We start from the raw sequence: 22,508 nt of genomic DNA on the forward strand, positions 1-22,508 counted from the left end.
TTAGTAAACTTGGCTAAATTGACTAAATTATGTGCACCTGTTAAAATGAAATCACATGACGTGCATGCTGATATTTATTCGTTAAAGGTATTTCTATTGTTATTTATGCACATTTTCAGTCACACTTTATTTTGATGGTCCATTTGTTGAATTTAAGTTACATTGCATCTACATGCCAGCTTATTCTCATTAGATTATAACCTAGGTTGGGGTTAGGGTTAGTGTAAGTTAACATGCACTTTCAAAGTTTCTTATAGCCAGTTAAATGTCTGTTGAAGGAGCAGTATCAACAGATATTAAGCAGACTAAGTAATACTCAAATGGACCATCAAAATAAAGTGTTAGCACATTTTTTTCTAATTGGATGATACATTTATTCTACTCAGGGTTTAAACATTTATTTTAATGTACTTTTTAAAATATAATGCGCATCTTGCTGCTTCCATTACATTTTTTTTTATTATGCGAATGTGCATAAAAATGCGTGGATAGTAACAATGCTAATGACTTGTGTTCAATGGTACTAAAATTTATAGAAATTACAATTGTTATTTTCAGAAACAGGAGAAAGAATGCACCCGTTATCTATTTTTAGTTTTTATTTTAATTAAAAATCTATATTTAAATTTAAATTTATTTTATTTTAGGTTTTATTCATTTAAATCATTTAAAATATATTTTAATATTACAGACTACACTATGTATCCGCATTCTTCAACAAATCTTTGTTTCAGCAGTTTATTAGGTGATTTTATAATGTTGTATTGTTTATTTAACTGTAAAATGTATTTATTTCACTGACTTTAGTATCATATTTAATACTTGATGTGGTTCGGTAAATAGAAATAGATTTGTATACTGTATATGCCTCAGACTGTCTGCAAGAATGCACTGCATGCATGACTGCATGAGCTTGCTGACATGTTTATGATAGATTGACGTGATTCTGCTGTCACCTGTGGTGATTTACGACCCTGGCCTCACGTAAACAAACCTGTTCCTTACATACCCGTGTCAAAACATGCATTAATGACACTCTGTCAAAGTTCAGAATGCACTTGGAGGCAATCTAAAAGAACAAACACTCAGACAAATGCATTATTTAATCATATTTTCTCTTTTTTATCCCTCCAGATCTACCTAAGATGCTGGTCATCTGTAATTATCACGGTATTCCAAGCCCCCTTAACGGCCCACCGCTCAATATTAACACTGGAGACGTTATTGAGCTCATCGAGGCGAACGTCCATAGCAGTTGGTGGAAGGTAAGACAGTTTTACACACTTCTCATAAACTTTTCAAGTCAAACAGCCCTACAGGAACGACTCAAGCATGTGTTTAGCTGCTAATTGATTGCCTCTTGTGTTTGTGGCAAAGGCCGAGCGGCTGTGTTGTTATGCTTTGCTAAGCGTGACTGGCTGTGAAATGCTAACTAATCCAACCCTTTGTCAACATAAGAAAGCTGTTGTGAATAAGGCTTCGTAGCTAGACAAAAAACAATAAGGAGCAGCACAACGCCCAGAGAGCAGACACACGCTTGACGACAGGTTTTATTTGTCACGTTGTCAGTGGATAGGAGGTGTCGCTGAACATGTAGAGCTCTGGCATGAGCCGCACAATAGAAAATCACACCAATAGGCTCAGATTAATGATTAACTCGTTCTCAGAGTACAATGCTAATTACTTTCCTGCATTTGTTCTTCTCGTGCGCCGAAACTGAAATGTGAGTTTTGTTTGGGGTTTTCTGTGTTTCTCTGACAGGAGAACTAACAAAAGATAATGTTTTTTGTTTAAAATTCAACTTTTTTATTTTACTTACACATTTTATATAGTTTATTTTTATTATTTAACTTTTACTAAGTTACATATTGAGGCGTCGCGGTGGCGCAGTGGGTAGCGTGATTGCCTCACAGCAAGAAGGTTGCTGGTTCGAGCTTCAGCTGGGTCAGTTGGCATTTCTGTGTGGAGTTTGCATGTTCTCCCTGTTTGGTTTCCTCCGGATGCTCCGGTTTCCCCCACAAGTGCAAAGACATGCGCTATAGGTGAATTTTGTAGGCTATAATGTCGATAGTGTATAAGTGTGAATGAGTGTTTATGGATGTTTCCCAGTGACAGGTTGCAGCTGGAAGGGCATTCTCTGTGTAAAACATATGCTGGATAAGTTGGCAGTTCATTCCGCTGTGGCGACCCCTGATTAATAATGGGACTAAGCCGAAATGAAAATGAATGAATGAATGAGTTAAATTTTTTTTCAGATTAAAGGGGTAGTTCACCCAAAACTGAAAATTCCAAATCTGTTTGACCTTCTTCTGTTAAACACAAAAGTAGATATTTTGAAGAATGCTGGAAACCATTGACTTCCATAGTTTTAGTTAGTCCATAGTAGTATCCTACTTTGGATGTCAATGGCTAAAGGTTTTCACCTTCAAAAGATCTTCTTTTGTGTTCAGTAGAAGAAATAATCTTAATGTTGTGGAACCTCTTGAGGGCGAGTAAATAAATAGTGGGCACATTTTCATTTGAGGTAAGCTATTCCTTTAAGTGCACCATTTGGGACAGGACACAAGTCTCCTGAGTAAAAAGGCCCAATAGGAGGCACAGAGTATCACTTAAATTTAGCAAATTACTTTAGTAAGCCTATACTTATAGTGTATATACAAGGTTTCCGCTACATTCATTCCACCATGGCGGTGCGCCACACCACAATTAATTCCCGCCATGGCTACATTACAGCTTCTCATTCAAAACCTCCAGTTTTTTTCATGAATTTTTTATAGCGGGTTATAATCACACCAAAACATATTAAAATGCAAGTGAATTATAACAGCAAACTTTTCTGTAATGGTAGTGCTGTGCATCATTTGTTTAACCCTTTAAGGTTACATGCTGACTGACTGACTGACAGGGCTGCGTGATGCGTGAGGCCAGCAAACACGACGTAGCTTTCAGTAATGATGAACACAGTTTCCATAATAATACTTTATTTATAGATAAACTCTATAGGTCTACATAAAATGACTTTATCTTGCTGGAGTTTATGGCCATTTCACTTTTCTTCACGACACGTCAGTGTTGTTCTGTTGGTCTATTGAGATATATCCAGCTGCAGACCTGCAGACCCACACACGTTTCAGGCACACACAATCTAGCACACACGATATGCTTAATTGCGGAATTCCTACAGAATTTCACAAATGTGGCGATCGAGACCGCCTGTGCTACGATTGCCAGACGTTAGACTGAACAGTTTATGGTTTCTAATTTCAGTCATTATTTCATTATTATATCGCAACAATCATTTTAACATCTGTGCAGTTTTGGAACTCAAATTATATAAGGAAAAAAATTGGTTAAATATGTATGACTTTATTCACATATCCACATACAGAAAGAAAACACAACAGACCGTCTAATTGTTGGATTAAGTGTAATAAACTAATTCAGGACCTTAATGATGTCATACTTAGTTAAACGCGTTTTGTAGTAAAATATAAAAAAGAACAGTAATGTGTCAAATTAAAATGAATAATTATAGTTAATAATTTAAAATTAGTATAGTTATAAACAGATAAACTACTTCATCTTTTACTAAACTTTTACTTATTTTTTATTATTAATTATTAACAGTTCATTTGTTTGTATTACTATATTTGCTGCAACTATAATTACCACAAATTACCAGTGCTTTATGGTTTTAAAACAATATATTACTTACTCTAAATTACTAAAGTATTTCATGTGGGAAACCATTAATAAAAGTTAAGCAAATTAAGCAAATAAATACTAATCAGTCGCTGGAGTAAAATATTAATATAGCGTTATACATTTATTAAATGTAAAAAGATTTGTATTACATATAAAGATGTAATATAGCCTATACAGTTGAAGTCAGAATTATTAGCCTCTCTCTTTTTTTTTTTATATATTTCCCAAATGATGTTTTACAGAGTAAGGAAATTTTCACAGTATGTCTGAAAATATTTTTTCTTCCGGAGAAAGTTTTATTTGTATTATTTCAGCTAGAATAAAAGCAGTTTAAAATATTTTAAAAACCATTTTAAGGTCAAAATGATTAGCCCCTTTAAACTATATTTTCCCCAATAGTCTACAGAACAAACCATCGTTATACAATAACTTGCCTAATTGCCCTAACCTGCCTAGTTAACCTAATTAACCTAGTTAAGCCTTTAAATGTCACTTTAAGCTGTATAAAAGTGTCTTGAAAAATATCTAGTTAGATATTATTTACTGTCATCATGGCAAAGATCAAATAAATCAGTTATTAGAAATTAGCTATTAAAACTGTTGTTTAGAAATGTGTTGAAAAAATCTTCTCTCCATTAAACAGAAATTGGGTAAAAAAATAAACGGGGCTAACAATTCAGGAGGGCTAATAATTCTGAGTTCAACTGTATATATTAACTTACTATTATTTCCTTCATTATAATGAATCTGTTATATAAATAAAACCTGTCCAATTTAGATCGTTTATGTATCTCTGAAAAATGTTTCAGCAAAGTCAGCAAACAACTTTCTGCTATATCGACTCTGTCAGAGAAATAATGACTGATCATCTATGATGACTGATAGAAAAATGTGCAGTCTATTATATTGAATGGCAATCAGAAACAATGTTCCCCATTCGCCCGTCTCGATCACCATATTTGGGAAATAGTATACACTATTGTGTACACTATATTTATTAACAATATATATATAAATATGTTTATGACGATGTCCGAAAAGACGTTAATAAAATTAACATCCGTCGTAACCATATATGGTTTGCCTAGATTGTGTGTGACTGAAATGTGTGCGGGTCTGCAGCTGGATATTATTGGGTTTTACACTAATTCGCACTACAGCATTGTTTATTTCAGAGCGCACAAGAAAATTTGCTCTTGACCAGTGTATATTTGAGGGCGTGGAAGACGTTTTGTGCATGAACAGAGGAAATCGACACACAAGCAAAAAGGTTTGCATACTCGTATTATACGAAATCGATCTCAACTTGTAATACTGCGCTCACGATATTTGTTATTGAAATAACAGTAGCCATAGGTAGTTGGAAGATCTGTGCAAAAGTTCTGCCACCACAGCAGGAAAAGATCCTAAAGGAAACACTGATATACTATAGTATTACTATAGTAGTACTATAGTATGGCTTAATGTGGCTTAAAAGCTAATGATAACTAGGCCTACATGGAATCTTTCTAATGAAACATTGTTTACTACACACAGACTTGTGTCGCGGTCACACTAGAGTTTGAGCATGCGAAATTCTGTTCGTACGGCGATACAAAAAGGGATTAAACACTATGATTAGACAATAAAAATAGCGAGTGATTGGTCTATATTTAAATTTCTGTACAGAGAGGTTATGTTTTGATCTTCAATTAGTCTTACGCAATCACGCGATGATTTGCAATTGCAGCGAACTGCCAAACTTGCTGCACGAGCATGCGTTTCTGGTCTGTCGTATTTGCATGTGTATGAAGGGAAGTCTATAGGGCGAAAAGTGCAATGTGACTACGGCTTTAGTTCACTGAGAAGCAACATGAAAAATTGTGGACTATTTAATTGGTGCAATTTTAAAATGAAGGATAATTGTGTGATTTGACAGCTGTTTGCTTTACTTCTCAATGATTTATGACTGTGTCACTGCTTATCTGAAAACATGTGAAAAAACATGTTTTTACTCTAATCTCACTTCATAACCTCAATCGAATATCTGAAATAAACCATTCTCTGAGATGATGTCGTAGTTTTGAATTTATAAGTCATGTTTCAATAAAAGCAGTTACTCTTCTTTGTAGTGTATGTGCAGATTCTGTGTGAGAGCGCCCTCGTCTGAGATTTACTACTGATCACAGAGCCGTTCTTTTCTGACAAGATGCGCATGACTATCGCAGGTTTTGCAGAATCGTGATTTAATCATTCAGCCCTAATTTAAATGCATTTTACTAGATGAGCTCTTAAGCAATTCAATCAAATGTATTTTTCCCTATCTCTGCATATGGTCAATCGTAAAAGCTCAAAACCTTTTAGATCCTGTTTACACCTATATTTAGCATCGTCCACTACAGAAACATCTCAATACCAAGTTTAAATGGAGCCCACGTTTGAAAGAGCAACTTTGGAGCAATAAAATGTTCTTCTGGGATGTCTCGCAAAAGCCCATGCAGACCATCTTGACACCACTCTTCTAGCTGTGGCTGTTTATATGCCAAGGCAATGAGGAAACCAGCCAGTGATTATCCAGTGAGAGGGTGAATTGGCAGATTCCACAGACCCTACATCCCTCTCCGTCAGACGGGTCCAGCTGTCCGGGATGCTTTTCCACAGCCCCGTTTTAACATGTTAATCTCATTCTGCCTGAGTCGAAGACCTATGTCCGCTGCAGGCTCCCAACGCCCAGCTGTCCCGTGCACCCGGAAGTTGTTTGATTTATTCAATTTGAACTCATGCAAAATTACACCGCCCGTGTCACCTGAGACTTCATAATATCCAGCGTCCTGCGGCAGAGCATAGGACGCTCGGATCCCTCGTAGCTGTGGAAACCCGGAGACAATTATTGCCGCTCTGGTGCCTAGACAAACGCAATCACTCACTGTAATTTCATTTGGGCCTTTGGTTGCCATCTGTTTGATCTAACAGGGTTATGAGTTTAATCATTATTAGGCCCTTATCTGAGCAACAACCAATAGTGGGGCGGCATCGTGAGTGCTGATAAAATGTCTATGCGCTAAATGCATTGGGGGAGGAGGGGTGTGCTTAAGGATCCACTTACAAATCAAATTTGTTCAAGGAAGATGAGGAGGTGGACAAAGATCTGAGAATTTTTAGCACTTTGGTCTGGATAACCATCAATTGTTATGTAACAAACAGTTGTTTGACACAATTAATTGTCATAAAAGATTACAATTACACTACCTGACAAAAGTCTTGTCATCAATCCCGGATGTAGGAACAACAAATAATACCTTGACTTCTACTTGATCATTTGGAAAAGTGGCAGAAGGCAGATTTTTCTGTTGAATCATCTGTTGAACTGCATCCCAATCATCACAAATACTGCAGAAGACCTATTGGAACCCACATGGACCCGAGATTCTCATAGAAATCAGTCAAGTTTGGTGAAGGACCAATCATGGTTTGGGGTTACATTCGGTATGGGCGTGCGAGAGATCTGCAGAGTGGATGGCAACATCAACAGCCTGAGGTATCAAGACATTTGTGCTGCCCGTTATATTATAAATCACAGGAGAGGGCAAATTCTTCAGCAGGATAACACTCCTCATATTTCAGCCTCCACATCTAGCTCAATTCAGATCAATTAGAAGTCAAGTTATTAATTGTTGTTTCTAAAACTTGGAGAGACGCCAAGACTTTGTCAGGTAGTGTATGGTTCAAATGCCAATGCAAACGTATGCGCATATATTTATTGAAGAGAAACTAATCATCAACTGTCATTATTCACTCACCTTTTAAACACAGTTGAACACAAAACAAGAAGTTCCGATGAATATTGGAAACCAGAAGTCACTGACTTCCATAGTAGGAACAAAAACTAGTATGGTGGTCAATGGCTGCTGGTCTCCAGCATTCTTTGCTATATCTTGTTTTGTGTTCAACAGAAGAAAGAAACAGGTTTGGAACAAATGGAGTATGAGTGAATGATGTCGGAATTGTCAGTTTTGGGCAAACCATCTCTTTAGTGTGATCTCAGTGCTTTCAGATCAGTGTTCATGATTACAGAGATCTTGTCATGTAAAGTTATGAGACCACTTTTTTCAACCACACGTTATCAGTATGTTACAAACACTGATATTATCCCAGATGTGGTGGGATAGCAGTTTATAGTTCACAGATGTCAATGGCAGTGATCTTGGTAGTCATCGTAGAATAGGCTAATTCGGACTCGGTGCAAAAACAGCCTCACTGTTAAATACAGACTTATCTGTTGCTTAAACCTCCAACAGCTGCATGTCAACTAGGACTATGTTCTCAGTTGTATAAATCCAACCATCCCACAAATGTAAAATTAATGTTTGTTATCACATCTGCGACTCACGTCTGCTTGCACACGTCCGTTGATTAACAAACTCTGCGTGCTCTCTTTTGTGAACACTTTAAAATATCTGCATAGTTGTCCAAATTACTGTCCTGCAAGTGTTTTATAACCGACGTTTGCCTGTACAGTAGGATCTAGCGAGACTCGGTTGTGTTTTAGTCGTGAACAGCGGTTCACTGTTTCTGTCAGCGAACTCAAATAATATTCAGCTGGCATACTGTGTATATAGGGGAGCACGGGACATAAAGTAACGCGGGGTGAAATGTAACACAGAGTTTTAAGGTATATACTCAGGATTAACCATGGCATGCTTCCAAGGTTTTCACCACAGTGTCGGCAGACGTCTTCCTGCCAATTATTGAAAAAGTTCGGCGAAATTTGGATGAGAAACACAGGAGAAACCATTTTCGCAGCATGAAAGTATTTTTTATTATAGTCGATATTTTTAATTTAAAATAAATCTGAAATTATTAACGTAAAATCTTAAATTGCTGTGATTATCGTCGTCTAGGCTAAAAGTTGGAACCATTTTGAAAGATGTAAAAAACACACAGTGACTGCTAGCCAGTTTTGAGGAAAACACGACACAGTGGGGTTAGTTGTAACAGGGTGTTACAGTTAAGACACACTGTTGGACACCGATTAAACAAACAAAATAATTTTAGAATTTTGAGTGTAATGTTGGGAACTCTTTATATAAAAATGTTTTTTAATAGAAAATAACTTTTTAAATAAAAAATAATACTTTTATTGTTAATAATGCAAATATTTATCCAATAGATAAATAAATAAATAAATAAATAAACATATTGTGCTATGTAGAATATAAAAATAATTGAACCAAGTACTGAGGAAGTATAGCTACCATTTAAAGTAAACAGAAATTAAATGAACTGTGTGAAATCTGCCTTTTATAAGCATGTGTTGCAACTAACCCTCTATCTGTTACGACTTGCCCCACTGGTGGGGTAAATAGTAACATTTTTACTGCTTTAACATTTCGCAATACTGCACAGAAACCATAGGTCCGGCGATCATACAACCAGTGCTCATTTGTAGGATAGGCTTGTGTGTTATTGGTAAAAAAAAATATGGTTTGTCTAACCCTATTACTTTGTTCATTATTTGGCCAAAACCAAAAAGTGTTACCTTGTGCCCCGCTACCATGCAAATCAGTATTAAAATAGTTAAATACTATAAAAATATTACAATTACTATATTTAATCAAATATATGAATTTTAAAATAATATAATACTGAAATTCCGGAATAATTAGAAAACTAAATGATCTACAAAAGGATATATGCAGCATATATACAGTTGAATTCAGAATTATTAGCCCTCCTTTAATTGTTTTTTCTTTTTTTTAATATTTCCTAAATGATGTTTAACAGAGCAAGGAAATTTTCACAGTATGTCTGATAATATTTTTTCTTCTGGAGTAAGTCTTACTTGTTTTATTTCAGCTAGAATAAAAGCAGTTTTACATTTTTTAAAACCCATTTTAAGGTCAAAAATCAATAATTCTGTCTTCTACTGTATATAATGTTTCACTTTTTTATATATAAAATTATGTAGAAACATAAGAGAATAATCGTCAAAGGCAAAGGAAAAGTTTTTCTAATAAATAAAGTTTTAAAATAGGAATTTTCTCCAGAATATCAGTTTAGGCCTTTAAAAAATTTCTGAGAAGGAGGTGGGCCTCGAAGTGAAAAAGGTTGAGAATCCTTGGCTTAGCTCAATACATTTTTCAAGTAGCTTGCCCAACACTGGCCTTGTGTATAATGTTAGAAGAAAAACCATTCAAAACATTATCATTTATATACAGTATTTATGATATTGATATGGATTTGCATGTCATATTAACATGCACTGTTATTCTTCCACATCTTTCTCAATTAATTTTCATATGAATAATTTTGTCTTTGTTGATTTTGTGTGTGTGTTCTTTAAATATTGTAGATTCAATCTGCTGGTTGTATCGTGTTGTTTCTTCAGTCTCCTGTATTCTCCTAAGACTTTTTTCCAGCTCTGATTAACTCTGGGCTGTAAATTTGCAGCATGTCGTGTTAAGTACTAATTGTTACTGAATTATTGAGGAGGAGTTGCCCAGCTGAACGTAATGTAATTATCTGCCATGGTTTCAGGGTAAAGTCCTGGCAACTAAAGAGGTTGGCTTATTTCCAAGAGACGCCGTCAAGCCTTGCCCATGTGTGAGTACAAATACCAGATTGTATTATAATGCTAAAATGATTCTTTATTTTCTGCCAAGCAAAAAAAACAAATGTGATCCAGGCTTGTTCTTGCACGCGGGCTGTTTTTGAATGGTTCGGTTACGCAAGCATCACTTCAACCTCATGTTTAAATGACAGGTGCATTGTGGACGATTGTGTGTGCATTTGTTTTATCATGCGAGTAGCGCGCTGTGTATCATTCTGTCCACATGCCTGCTGTTATCGGCAAGATGATTTACAGTCATAATTATGTGCATGTCATTTTGAGAGGAAATATGTTAGGTTATCTTTATGAGTGCATTAAGAAAGGCAATTGTGGTTGTAAAAGGATACAGTAAGTGGGGCAGATTTCAGCGCTAATATGAGGCTCCGATTTGAGCCGTAGATTTAAAAATAGTATGAAAATCAGGCTGGGTGGAATTTTAAGAACAAAAGCACACATAATGTTTGCTCTGCTTTGTCTTATTAATACTATTTTTGTCTCTCACACCTGTTTTTTTTTATTTTTTTACTGTTTATTTTAGGTACCCAAACCTGTTGACTACTCTTCACAGCTTTGGTACAGTCTTTATTCTTATTAACATATTAATTAAATTGTTGTGTTTTATGCATGTGTTTGTGTGTGTGTGTATGCGTATATACAGTTGAATTATTAGCCCCCCTGAATTATTTAGCCCTCTGTAGCTTAAGGGGGCTAATAATATTGACTTTAAAATGTTTTTAAAAAAAATAAAAAAACTACTTTTATTCTAGCCGAAATAAAACAAATAAGACTTTCTCCAGAAGAAAATATATTATCAGACATACTGTGAAAATTTCCTTGCTCTGTTAAACATCATTTGGGAAATATTTAAAAAAGAAAAAAAAAACATCAAAGGAGGGCTAATAATACTGACTTCAACTGTATTTACCTGACATTGACCTGTGCTCTCTGCTTTAGGTTTGCAGGCCCAATGGAGCGAGTGCAGGCAGAAGCTGCTCTGCTCAACAAAAGGAGCAGCACATATATGGTCCGTCACCGCAGTCGAGAGTTCCATGAATATGCCATCAGCATCAAGTGAGTGATAACAGCACACATAGTTGTTTTATTGCAATGCTTAACAAGATTCTGCTTCAAAAACTGAGAAACAAATAATAACATGAGGGGAAAAACAGTGCAATGTCCCACGCACAATACATGTTTGTCTTAAGGTAAATCTAGTGTGCTCCATAACAATGACATATTTTACATTAAGAACTTATAAACATTCAAAACTTGCAGTTTCTCTCCTATGGAAAGATTCTGTCCAATCAAATGCTCTATAGTATCTGAAGTGTCCCGCCCCCTAAAAGACAACATTTGCAGCAGATATATGCAAATATAAACAAAACATGGCAGCACTTTATTTGAAGGGGTGTTCATAAGCCTGTCATGACACCTTTATAATATGAATGAGATTTTATGTATGCTTATGACAACTGTCATTAGCTCAGTTATTATCTTGTCATTGGCTCAGTTATGCAATTTTAAATGCAAAGATAACCTTGTTTTGACATGGCTTTATCATGACAACTTGACATTACCAAGACCTGTCAGTATCTTTGTCATAATAACTGAACATTATCAAGACAACAAAACTTGTCATAAATCTGTCATAAACATGATCATCACGAGGGCATTATAATTGTGTGACTGTAACAGCACCAATAGTATTTTTCTTGACCTTAAATAGTGGTACAAATAGAATTTGTCATTAAATGTTATTAAACATTAATGACGCTGAAATTAGATTTTTTTTTAATCATTTTTTTAAATTAAAATGATATCTTTTCTAAAAGAGTATTGACAATTTTATTGTGAATTTTTGATAAGATTTAATTTCATTGCATTAAAAAAGGGATAAGAAAAATATTAAGACCAAAGACAGGTTATGATGTGTTTGTTTATGTCAAGTCATCTCAAATGAGGCTTAACAACAGTCGTCATGAGCATGCATAAAGCTCTCCTTTATGTTCAAGATTCATATCATTCATATCATGATTGTAAAGGTTTCATGATAGTCTTAATAACACTCTCTTTAACTCGTGTTACCCAAATCACCCAAGTTTTCCCTCCCCAAAGGACTTATGTAGTCTCTGTCTCCATCTTGTGGCAGAATCTGAACCCTCTTTGCTTTGCTCAACAACAGGCTAATGGCCGCCAACGTGCTGTATCTCTAAAATTATAAATATTTAAAATATGCACTATCCTTATAACTAAACTGCATTGTTGCAATCTAAACAACTATATTCTCGCATAAAAAAGCCTCAAAAGTACACTCTGTTGTCCAACAGCTGCAATATTTGTCAAAATGTAGTGAGTTTATTGATCTGCTGTCACTCTATGTGGGCGGAGTAATACACAAGGGTGAAGAGGCTATACAAGTGCTATTATTGCAGAATATTGCACGACTATCATGAACATGCATAAAAGTCTTCATATTCAAGATGATGTGTCATATGATGATTATAAAGGTTTCATGATAGTCTTATAACCACCCTCTTCATGTCAAGTGTTACCCAAATCATTCAGTTGACTATTTAAATAAAAAAGGAAGAGCTACTCTATGCCCCACATTCTCTTTATGATTCATCAACACAGTAAACAAAGCTGCTCATTTCAAAGGAATCACTTTTAAAAGAATCAAATCATTTGTTTTATTCAAACACTCAAATATCCTGCATGCAAGCACAAGGCCGAGAGACAAAATCCACCCCATGAGAATGCAATCTATTAAGTAGTTCTTGTTTGCAGACGGTCATGTGCACTTTTTCTCGGAAAAAAAGTGAGCTTGTAACTTTTAATCCAAGGACTAATGGAGGCGGCCCACCCCTCGCTATCGACCCCTTCTGCCTGCATGAAGCGCTCTTTGCCCCATGCATTACTATGGCAGCTTCCCATAGGGGATAGGCAGCATCGATCGCAATGATCACCAGAAAATTACTCTCATCATTTATTCATGGCCCACAGGTACAAGAACGACGTGAAACACATCAAGATCTTAACAAAGGACGGATTATTCTACATTGCGGAAAACAGGAAGTTCAGTAGCATTTTGGTGAGTGCTGATGTTTTATAGTGTTTTTAAGAAAGCAATATGGTCAAAATGTCTTTATTATACTGAGGGAAAGTAAATGTTATGCTTGTGTTTTTTAAGACCGCTGCTTTTTGATTTGGTTACAAAACAAGGCTCCAGTAATTCAATGATTTCTTTTATTTCATAAAAATAATGTGTTTATCGTTTGTTGTGTGTGTTTTAAAATTGATATGAACAATGCAACTTATTATTATTATATTTTTTACAAAACAAATCTTCAGTAATTCAATATTTTCTTTGATTTTATAAGTAAATTGTATTAATATTTGATTTTATGCCAGTAGTTGTATATTTTATTACAACATATTTTATTTGATAGATTTTTAAAAATCAAAAGTGACCCTAAAAACATTTATATCATTACAACGACATTTTTGTTTATCAAATAATCCTTCACCAACAATGTTATAACAGTTACACTCACTGGACACAGTTATACACTCACTTTATTAGGTACACCTTACTAGTACCAGGTTGGATCCCCTTTTGCCTTCAGAACTGCTTTAATTCCTTGTGGCATAGATTCATCAAGCTATTGGAAATATTCCTCAGAGATTTTGGTCCATATTGACATGATAACATCACGCAGTTGCTGCGCATTTGTTGGATGTACAGCTGTGATGTGAATCTCCCGTTCCACCACATCCCAAAGGAGCTATATTGGGTTGAGCTCTGGTAACTGTTGAGACCATTTGAGTACAGTGAACTCATTGTCATGTTCAAGGAACCAGTCTAAGATGATTTGCACTTTATGACATGGCACGTTATCCTGCTGGAGGTAGCCATCAGAAGATTGGTACACTGTGGTCATAAAGGGATGGACATGGTCAGCCACAATACTCAGGTAGGCTGTGGCATTGACACACACCATTACACCACCACCACCAGCCTGAACCGTAATACAAGGACGGATGGATCCATGCTTTCATGTTGTTGACGTCAAATTCTGACCCTACCATCCGAATTTCACAGCAGAAATCGAGATTTATCAGGCAATATTTTTCCAATCTTCTATTGTCCAATTTTGGTGAGCCTGTGTGAATTGTAGCCTCGGTTTCCTGTTCTTAGCTGAGAGGAGTGGCACCCGGTGTGGTCTTCTGCTGCTGTAGACCATCCGCCTCAAGGCTTAATGTGTTGTGCGTTCAGAGATGCTCTTCTGTATATGTCAGTTGTAACGAGTGGTTATTTGAGTTACTGTTGTCTTTCTATCAGCTGGAACCAGTCTGGCCATTCTCCTCTGACTTCTGATACCAACAAGGCATTTGTGCCCACAGAACTGCCGCTCACTGTGTGTTTTCTCTTTTTCTGACCATTCTCTGTAAACTCTAGAGATGATTGTGTGTGAAAATCCCAGTAGATCAGCAGTTTCTGAAATACTCAGATCAGCCCATCTGGCACCAACAACCATGCCACATTCAAAGTCACTTAAATCACCTTTTCTTCCCCATTCTGATGCTCGGTTTGAACTGCAGCAGATCGTCTTGACCATGTCTACATGCTTAAATGCATTGAGTTGCTGCCATGTGATTAGAAATTTGCGTTAACGAGCAGTTGGACAGGTGTACCTAATAAAGTGGCTGGTGAGTGTATTACTGTATTTTGGATCAAATAAATAAAGCCATGGTGAGCATAATGACCTCAAACATTTACATAATGACGTATTTGCTTTATTTGAAAATTTAATATTCTAGCTTTCAGTAAAGAACGAATAACATTAAAACCTCTTTATCATATAGAGTGAAAAGTAAATGTTACGCTCCTGTGTTTTTTTTTTAAGGTCACCGGAATCAGTGCAATAAAGATAAAAGTTTGCATTATACCAGCTTATTACATTTGAAATCTCTTTGTATCATTTCAACCATCCCTTTTGTTTTGTCATCTGTTTGCTTTCTAAAGGGCATTAGGAAATCACGCTGCTTAATGTCTCTGTTCTGCAGAATAAAATCAAACGTCTTTTGTCAGCTTCTTTCTGAAAGCGCTTTTAGATTCGATCTGCCAAATGCCAGTTAAATAACATTATTGGATTGTGAATGCTGGAGTCGTATTGAATGGGCTCATATATTTATTTTTTATTTTCCCTCTTAATGGCTTTAGATGCTTTCTCTTTTCTGTGAGCTGACATCATGTTGAGCGTATGTGTGTGTTTAATGCAGGACCTCATCCAGTATTACAAAATTCACTCTCTGCGGGAAGGGTTCAGGACACTTGATACCACGCTGAAGTTTGCCTACCGCGAGCCAGAGAATGGAGCCAACAGTACGTACTGTGCACAAAATACACAATGCCACTTTCAGATTGACCTCAACATGATGCACTTGTTCTTGTTCTGAATAACTATATATATATATATATATATATATATATATATATATATATATATATATATATATATATATATATATATATATATATATATATATATACACATATAAGCAAAAAATATGAAATGTTGAAACATCAGGAATCCAACAAATGGTTAAAAAGGTGAAAAAAAAAATAGAAATAAATTACATAAATAATAATACATAATTAACAAATAAATAAATAAAAACAATGTTCAATACATATTTTTGTACCTTAGCTTTCCAGTATCCGGCTGGTTAAACAAATGTGTTAATTGTTGCTTTAATGTAAGACCAAATGTAAGAATCTGAACAATATAATAAGACACCAACAAGGGCTTGAAAGCTCAAACATAAAAAAATATTGCATGGTCCACCTGGTTAAAAGGGGGTCCATATTTTATACCAATCGTAATTTTCCTTTACCAGTGTATGTCAGCTTCTCCAGAGCAAGATTGCTAGTCATTTCTTTAATCCACTGGCCACAGGATGGCCTTTGAGTTATTCTTCCAATATAAAGCAATAACACGCTTTGCTTAGAGTAAACTGAAATCTATAGGTTGTGTTTGCTTGTGTTCAGATCCAGGTTTACAGGGTATATATGAAATAAACATAATTTGGGAACCAAACTCTTTCCAAAATGTTTGAATCTCATTGCCTGATCTGCAATTTCTCTTCATAACAACATTTTTGTAGTCGCTGTTGTGTTTTTGGCACTGAAAAGTGTTTAGTCGCAAGGTGTTAAACATCGGCAATAAGCACTAAAAAAATTGTCCCGGTGTGCAGAGGCATTTAGTTTTAGCTATTTTGTTGTTTTTAGTTTCTTGTAATCAGCAGATGTCCTCAGTGTGCTGCGTTTCTAGTGAATTTAACCCGTGAATCCAATTTTAGTCTAATCTAGCAGTTAATTTAGCAGTAGTCAGTGTAGTGGAATACAGAAAACACATATATTTTTCTCTGCATCTTCAGAGGAAACACAAATATGTTGAAACTAGTGCTGGATGCCTGAGCTACTTTTATGTTTCAGTTTTTTGATAGCCTGACTTGCATAGCTTCCCTGAACTTCTTACCATTTGTTCTGAAGCCATTTCCTGATTGACAGATTATTATTATCAAAAAAATTTGTTCAATCTCCTCAAGCTTTTCTCTACTGGATAAAGACCTCATACAGAATGCTGTGAAAACTTGAATGTAGAGAACAGTTTGTGATGTTCTTGTGTTTAGTAGTTTGTTGTGGCGTCTGGTGGGTCAGGAAGCAGTGTTTGCTCGTTCAAAGGTGTTCAACTGTTAAATGTTCACAGATGTTCTAAATGTTAAGGATATAATTTCTCTTAGTGTTTGGTATAATCAGAGGGTACATTTTATGCTGTGGCATGAGAGAACACTACCTGAAACACACACTAAACTAGTGTACTGCAAACTCTAAAAGCTGGATTTAACATTGAATTTGGAGATGTCTGAATGTACTGTAGATACACGTCATATTATATGTGACTTGGCGACATGTTGGTTCAGTGGTTAGCACTGTCGCCTCGCAGCAAGAAGGTCTCTGGTTTGAGTCCTGGCTGGGCCAGTTGACATTTCTGTGTGGAGTTTGCATGTTCTGCCCATGTTCACGTGGGTTTTCTCCGCGTGCTCCAGTTTCCCCCGCAGTCCAAAGACATGCGCTATAGGTGATTTGGGTTAACAAAATTGGCTGTAGTGTACATGTGTGAATGAGTGTTGTGGATGTTTCCAAGTACTGGGTTGCAGCTGGAAGAGCATCCGCTGTGTAAAACATATGCTGGATAAGTTGGTGGTTCATTCCGCTGTGGTGACCTCTGATGAATAAAGGGACTAAGCTGAAGGAAAATGAATAAATTAATTATATGTGACTCAGAAATAGTGTGAATTACAGGGGGGTTTAATTAACACTTGATCCCCCTGAAGGACGTCAAAACAAGATGTATGGGGGTCAGCCCTCAAATAGTGAGAAACTTCTCTGATCTGTATCTTTAATAATAATATTAATAATAAAAATAATATAAATATACATTTGACCACCCCTGTAACGGTTCATACCATTGTGAATGCATAATCGCACCAATCAGAAGACAGAAGTTAGAAGAAATACATTCAACAGTCTGAATATGGCAGATCTAGTACAGTGATACCCAACATTTTTATCACCACGGACCAGTCAACCCAGGACAATATTCACTGCAGACCGAAGGTTGCTAGGCTCAACCATTTTCTCAGAGGATGACAAGGGCTGCGTCCAAAATCGCCTACTACTCAGTAGGTACTACATTTGAATTTAAATATACTATTGACCGTTGAAAAAGCACGTTCTATACAGTATAAATATGAGCAGAATAAATGGAAATGGTACTGACGTACTACATCCGTTGTTTTGTCATGATCACGTGACTGTGCGCTCTTGGCATTATTTAACTGTGTGCATCTGGAAAGGGTGAGCGCGTCACCTCCATTGGAAATAATGAACTTGCGTGAACTCTAGAAAAGTTGGACACTCTAGAATAGATGCAACGAAATTTTAGATGCCCCTAAAAGGCTGTCGTCATTTGCGGTCTCCAGCAGTTGATCTTGCACAGACATGGTGGATTCACCTGATTTGTTGACAAACAGGTTGCGGATTGATTCCTTGGCAGTTCAATGATCATTCACTGGGCCTTTTCCCCTTCGCAAAGAAACTTTCTAAAGAGTAAGTCTGTTTCTTACTCATTTTTCTGCTTGTGGGTTAAATTTGCATGCTCAAGTGACCAAGATGTAACGAGAGAGTACGGTCATTTCTCAAAATAAAAGATTTTTTAGAATAAAAGATTGTTCAGAGTCAGATAATAAATAAAACGGAATTAATTAATGATATCTCGTGCAGCCCTGTACCAATTGATACCCGAACCGTGTCTGCGTCAGCGTCGGGGTGGTTAAGGACCACTGATCTAGAACGCATTGTAAATGGTCAAATGACACTTTTCTAAGTAAAATAGCTGTTTGTATTTAAATTTTGCCTAAAAGTAGTTAAATTAAATGCATATTTGGTATAGTTTTACCTAAAATAACCTCTGAAGTAGCAAATCAGAGGATAGTGTAGGTAAGAATACACAAATACCCCTCAAAACATTGAAAACTTAAATAGGTTTAATTAATTTATTACATTTATAAAGATTTCTTTAATTTAAATAAATGCATAAATTGATTCACTGAAGCATGTATTACACAAACAAACATTAGCAAACTTAAATGCAGCGCTAATTTTTAAATAAAAGCATGTTTGTGGTATATTACTTCAGCGAAGCATACCCATCAGTATTTGCATACTTTGTTTCTGGATCAAGAAGTTGATCAGAAATCATACTGTTGTTGTTGTGAAAGTTCTTGGACATCTGTGTTGTGTTCCAGCGGTGGGAGCAGAGTGAGCTTGAAAAATCTCAAACGGGGCTGTTAGTAAAGCCTAAACTACTGAGCTGTGCTTACAGCCTGATCAGAGAGTTTATGGCGCATCGCAATCAGCGCTTAGATGAGCTTTTATTGTAGCTCCATATGTCACAGCGAGGGTCTCATCGTGATTGGGAAATGTTGGCAGATTGAGAAGCCGAGGAGACGTCACTCAAACAATCAGCCATTCCACAACTCTGACCAAAGAATGGATCTCCCAGCATGCATTGCTGCTGTTTCTCTCCTTTCATCCCCAGTGATCCATTTCCATGCAGCATAGCTTCCTTTCCTCTTTTTATTATTTTGAGCATCTGCTTATGTGCCAATAAATGCAAATGGTATGCAGTTGTTTTTGAGATGGCTGGCAGAGGCACACAAGACTTTCATGCACGAGACCTTTTAAGCACTTTAGCAGACAGAAGATCAACAGGAGCATCTTATTTTAGTGGTAACTTAAATGGAAGCCGCTCTCTACATTTCTCACGGAAATAATTATGGCTTTAATTCACTGGTGAAGACAGAAAAAATACATGATTGTTGCTCTGTTTTTCTTCACGATATTTTTATTTTATTTTTTTAAGTGGCCGTCATTAATATTGGCACCCTTGGTAAATGTGATAAAAAGTGGTTGTTATTTATTTATTTATTTATTTAGATTTTTTTCAGCTTAATATATTAGCAAAAAAATTAAGACATTTGGTTTGTTTTTGGCTTATCTGCAGCATCATTTCTATTCTATGACATTACATTGCACCGCTGTCTTTGTTGTTTACAGTTGTGCAATCTGTGCAATTGATGACATAACCAAAAATGCTGCTATTATTACTGCTTTATAATACTGGATAACCAAAAATGCTGCTTATATGCTTATAACTGTAATAACACCCAACTGGAACAAATAATATTATTATTACATATATAATATTAACATTTTTATATATTATATATAATATATATATATATATATATATATATATATATATATATATATATATATATATATATATATATATGGCATCACAGTGGCACATTGGGTAGCACGATCAAGATTGCTGGTTCGAGCCCCGGCTGGGTCAGTTGGCATTTCTGTGTGAAGTTTGCATGTTCTCCTTGTGTTCTTCCGGGTGCTCCGTTTTCACCCACTGTCCAAAAACATGCGCTAGGGGTGAATTGAATAAGCTAAATTGGCTGTAGTGTATGAGTGTGTATGCAAGGGTGTATGGGTGTTTCCCAGTGTTGAATTGTGGCTGGAAGGGCTTCCGCTGCGTAAAACATATGTTGGATAAGTTGGCGGTTCATTCCGCTGTGTCGACCCCAAATTAATAAAGCTAAAAAGAAAATGAATGAATAATATAAATAATATTCATAATATTTTTTGGAGCTTCTGATTGGTCAACATGATTATATTTTCAAATGATTTTATTTCAAATGCTTTGGCATTTTTTTGACAGCGCTTCATATGCTGTTTTAGTATTTTTATGTGGATGAAGTTTTGAAAAAATGCATGTGGGTGAAATTATTTGTAAAAACAGTTTACCAAAACATCTATGTGTACATGTGGTGGACATGGCCTAACCTCTGCATTTCTAAAGCTGTGGTTCTTGGAGATTAACAAGCAGACACATGTCTCTTTCAGGCTCATTCATAATAGTTCTACCTGATGGTAGAAATGGGCATTTTTGTGTGTCACTGCTTTTTTCTTATCTCCACTTTTTTGTGTGAAGCTGAATCTTTTTGCTGCAAATCATAATAGTTATTTAGTCTTACTGAGTATGATGGAGGACTAAGTGAGTTTGTCCTGTGTTTTACCTCATGTTTAAAGGAGCTCATTGGTGAACAATGTCCTGTTCCTGGTCACCCAGGTGTACTGAAAATGTTGAAAATCAATTGGAATGACTAACAGGTGATTAACGGGTGTTAATGATTGTAGCACACATTTATTTATTGAGGAAATCTATTATCATATACATATTTAGAGAGGATGCCAATATTAGTGGAGGGCTCTGTTTACATTTAAAGTCAAAATTATTAGCCCTCCTGCAGTGTTGGGGGTAACACATTACAAATAACATGAGTTACGTTATAATATTACTTTTTAAAGTAACGAGTAAAGTAGTGCAATACTTTTAAAACTTGAGGAATGTAACGCAAGTTACTTTTTAGTTTAATTAATTATCTTTAAAAAAAAAATTGCTGAATAAAAATTAAAGAAGTCACAATGAATCATGCAGTCAATGAGAGGATGTGTTTATTATTCTGAACGCATCAAAGAAAAGGAAAAGGGGATACCCAGATAAAATTATCCTGAAATATATATTTTTAATGAGTTTTTTTAAGGTAAATGAAGGTGAACATGAACTCCTCTATTAAAAAAATAAAAACAAGTTCTGAAAGAGATCAAGCCTCAGCCAGGTAATAAAAAGTCATGTGAAAGTAACTCAAAAGTAATGTAACGCATTATTTACCATAAAAGTTACTAAGTAACGCAACTAGTTACTTTTTTGGGGAGTAACTCAATGCATTACTTTCTAAAGTAACTTTCCCCAACACTTCCCTCCTGTAATTTATTTACTTTTTAAAATATATTTTCCAAATGATGTTTAACAGAGCAAGGATTTTTTCACAGTATTTCCTATAATATTTTGTGTTCTGGAGAAAGTCTTTTTTTGTTTTATTTTGGCTAGAATAAAGGCAGTTTTTAATTTTTTAAACCATTTGATGGTCAATATTATTAGCCCTCTTAAGCAATATTTTTTTTCTAATTACCTAACTTGCCTAATAAACTAATTAACCTAGTTAAACCTAAAATAGCTGAATACTAGTATCTTGAACAATATCTAGTAAAATATATTAAAAAACATGTACTGTCATCATGGCAAAGATAAAATAAATCAGTTATTAGAAATGAGTTATTAAAACTATTATGTTTAGAAAAAAAAATCGCCTTTCTGTTAAACCTAAATTGGGATAAAAATATACAGGAGCATAATAATTCAGGAGGCCTAATAATTCTGACTTCAACTGTATGTTGGAAGCGCTGGAGATCTACTTTTATTCCACTGAATGGGATGCCAGGTCCAAAATATTTTCATTGTGGATAACGATGTGATAAAGACAGGAGGTTGTCTGGGTTTGCTAGAGTGATGTGGGTGGAATCTCAAGTGTGCAAGAGCATCTTGGACATCACTGTTTATGTAGTGGTCAGAGACGAGGCCTTTTGGAGACACAGCATGTGCTGCTGCATAAATGCATGAGCTATGTTAGCTTGGGCTGTCCCTTTAAAACTTTGAACAGATGTTTAACA

The 22,508-nt window shown here is 35.6% G+C and overlaps 1 protein-coding gene across 1 annotated transcript in view; it reads left to right on the top strand.

The window, feature by feature from the left end:
- Window positions 1–22,508, top strand: part of LOC130218577 (guanine nucleotide exchange factor VAV3) — a 145,800-nt gene that overhangs the window by 112,543 nt on the left and 10,749 nt on the right. The window contains exons 20-25 of the mRNA XM_056450797.1: window positions 1,135–1,265; window positions 10,222–10,287; window positions 10,833–10,867; window positions 11,249–11,365; window positions 13,298–13,385; window positions 15,578–15,680. Coding sequence (XP_056306772.1) covers window positions 1,135–1,265; window positions 10,222–10,287; window positions 10,833–10,867; window positions 11,249–11,365; window positions 13,298–13,385; window positions 15,578–15,680 — 540 coding nt within the window. The remainder of the gene's footprint in view (window positions 1–1,134; window positions 1,266–10,221; window positions 10,288–10,832; window positions 10,868–11,248; window positions 11,366–13,297; window positions 13,386–15,577; window positions 15,681–22,508) is intronic.

The sequence above is a fragment of the Danio aesculapii genome, chromosome 24 (assembly GCF_903798145.1).
Source record: "Danio aesculapii chromosome 24, fDanAes4.1, whole genome shotgun sequence".
NCBI lineage: Eukaryota > Metazoa > Chordata > Actinopteri > Cypriniformes > Danionidae > Danio > Danio aesculapii.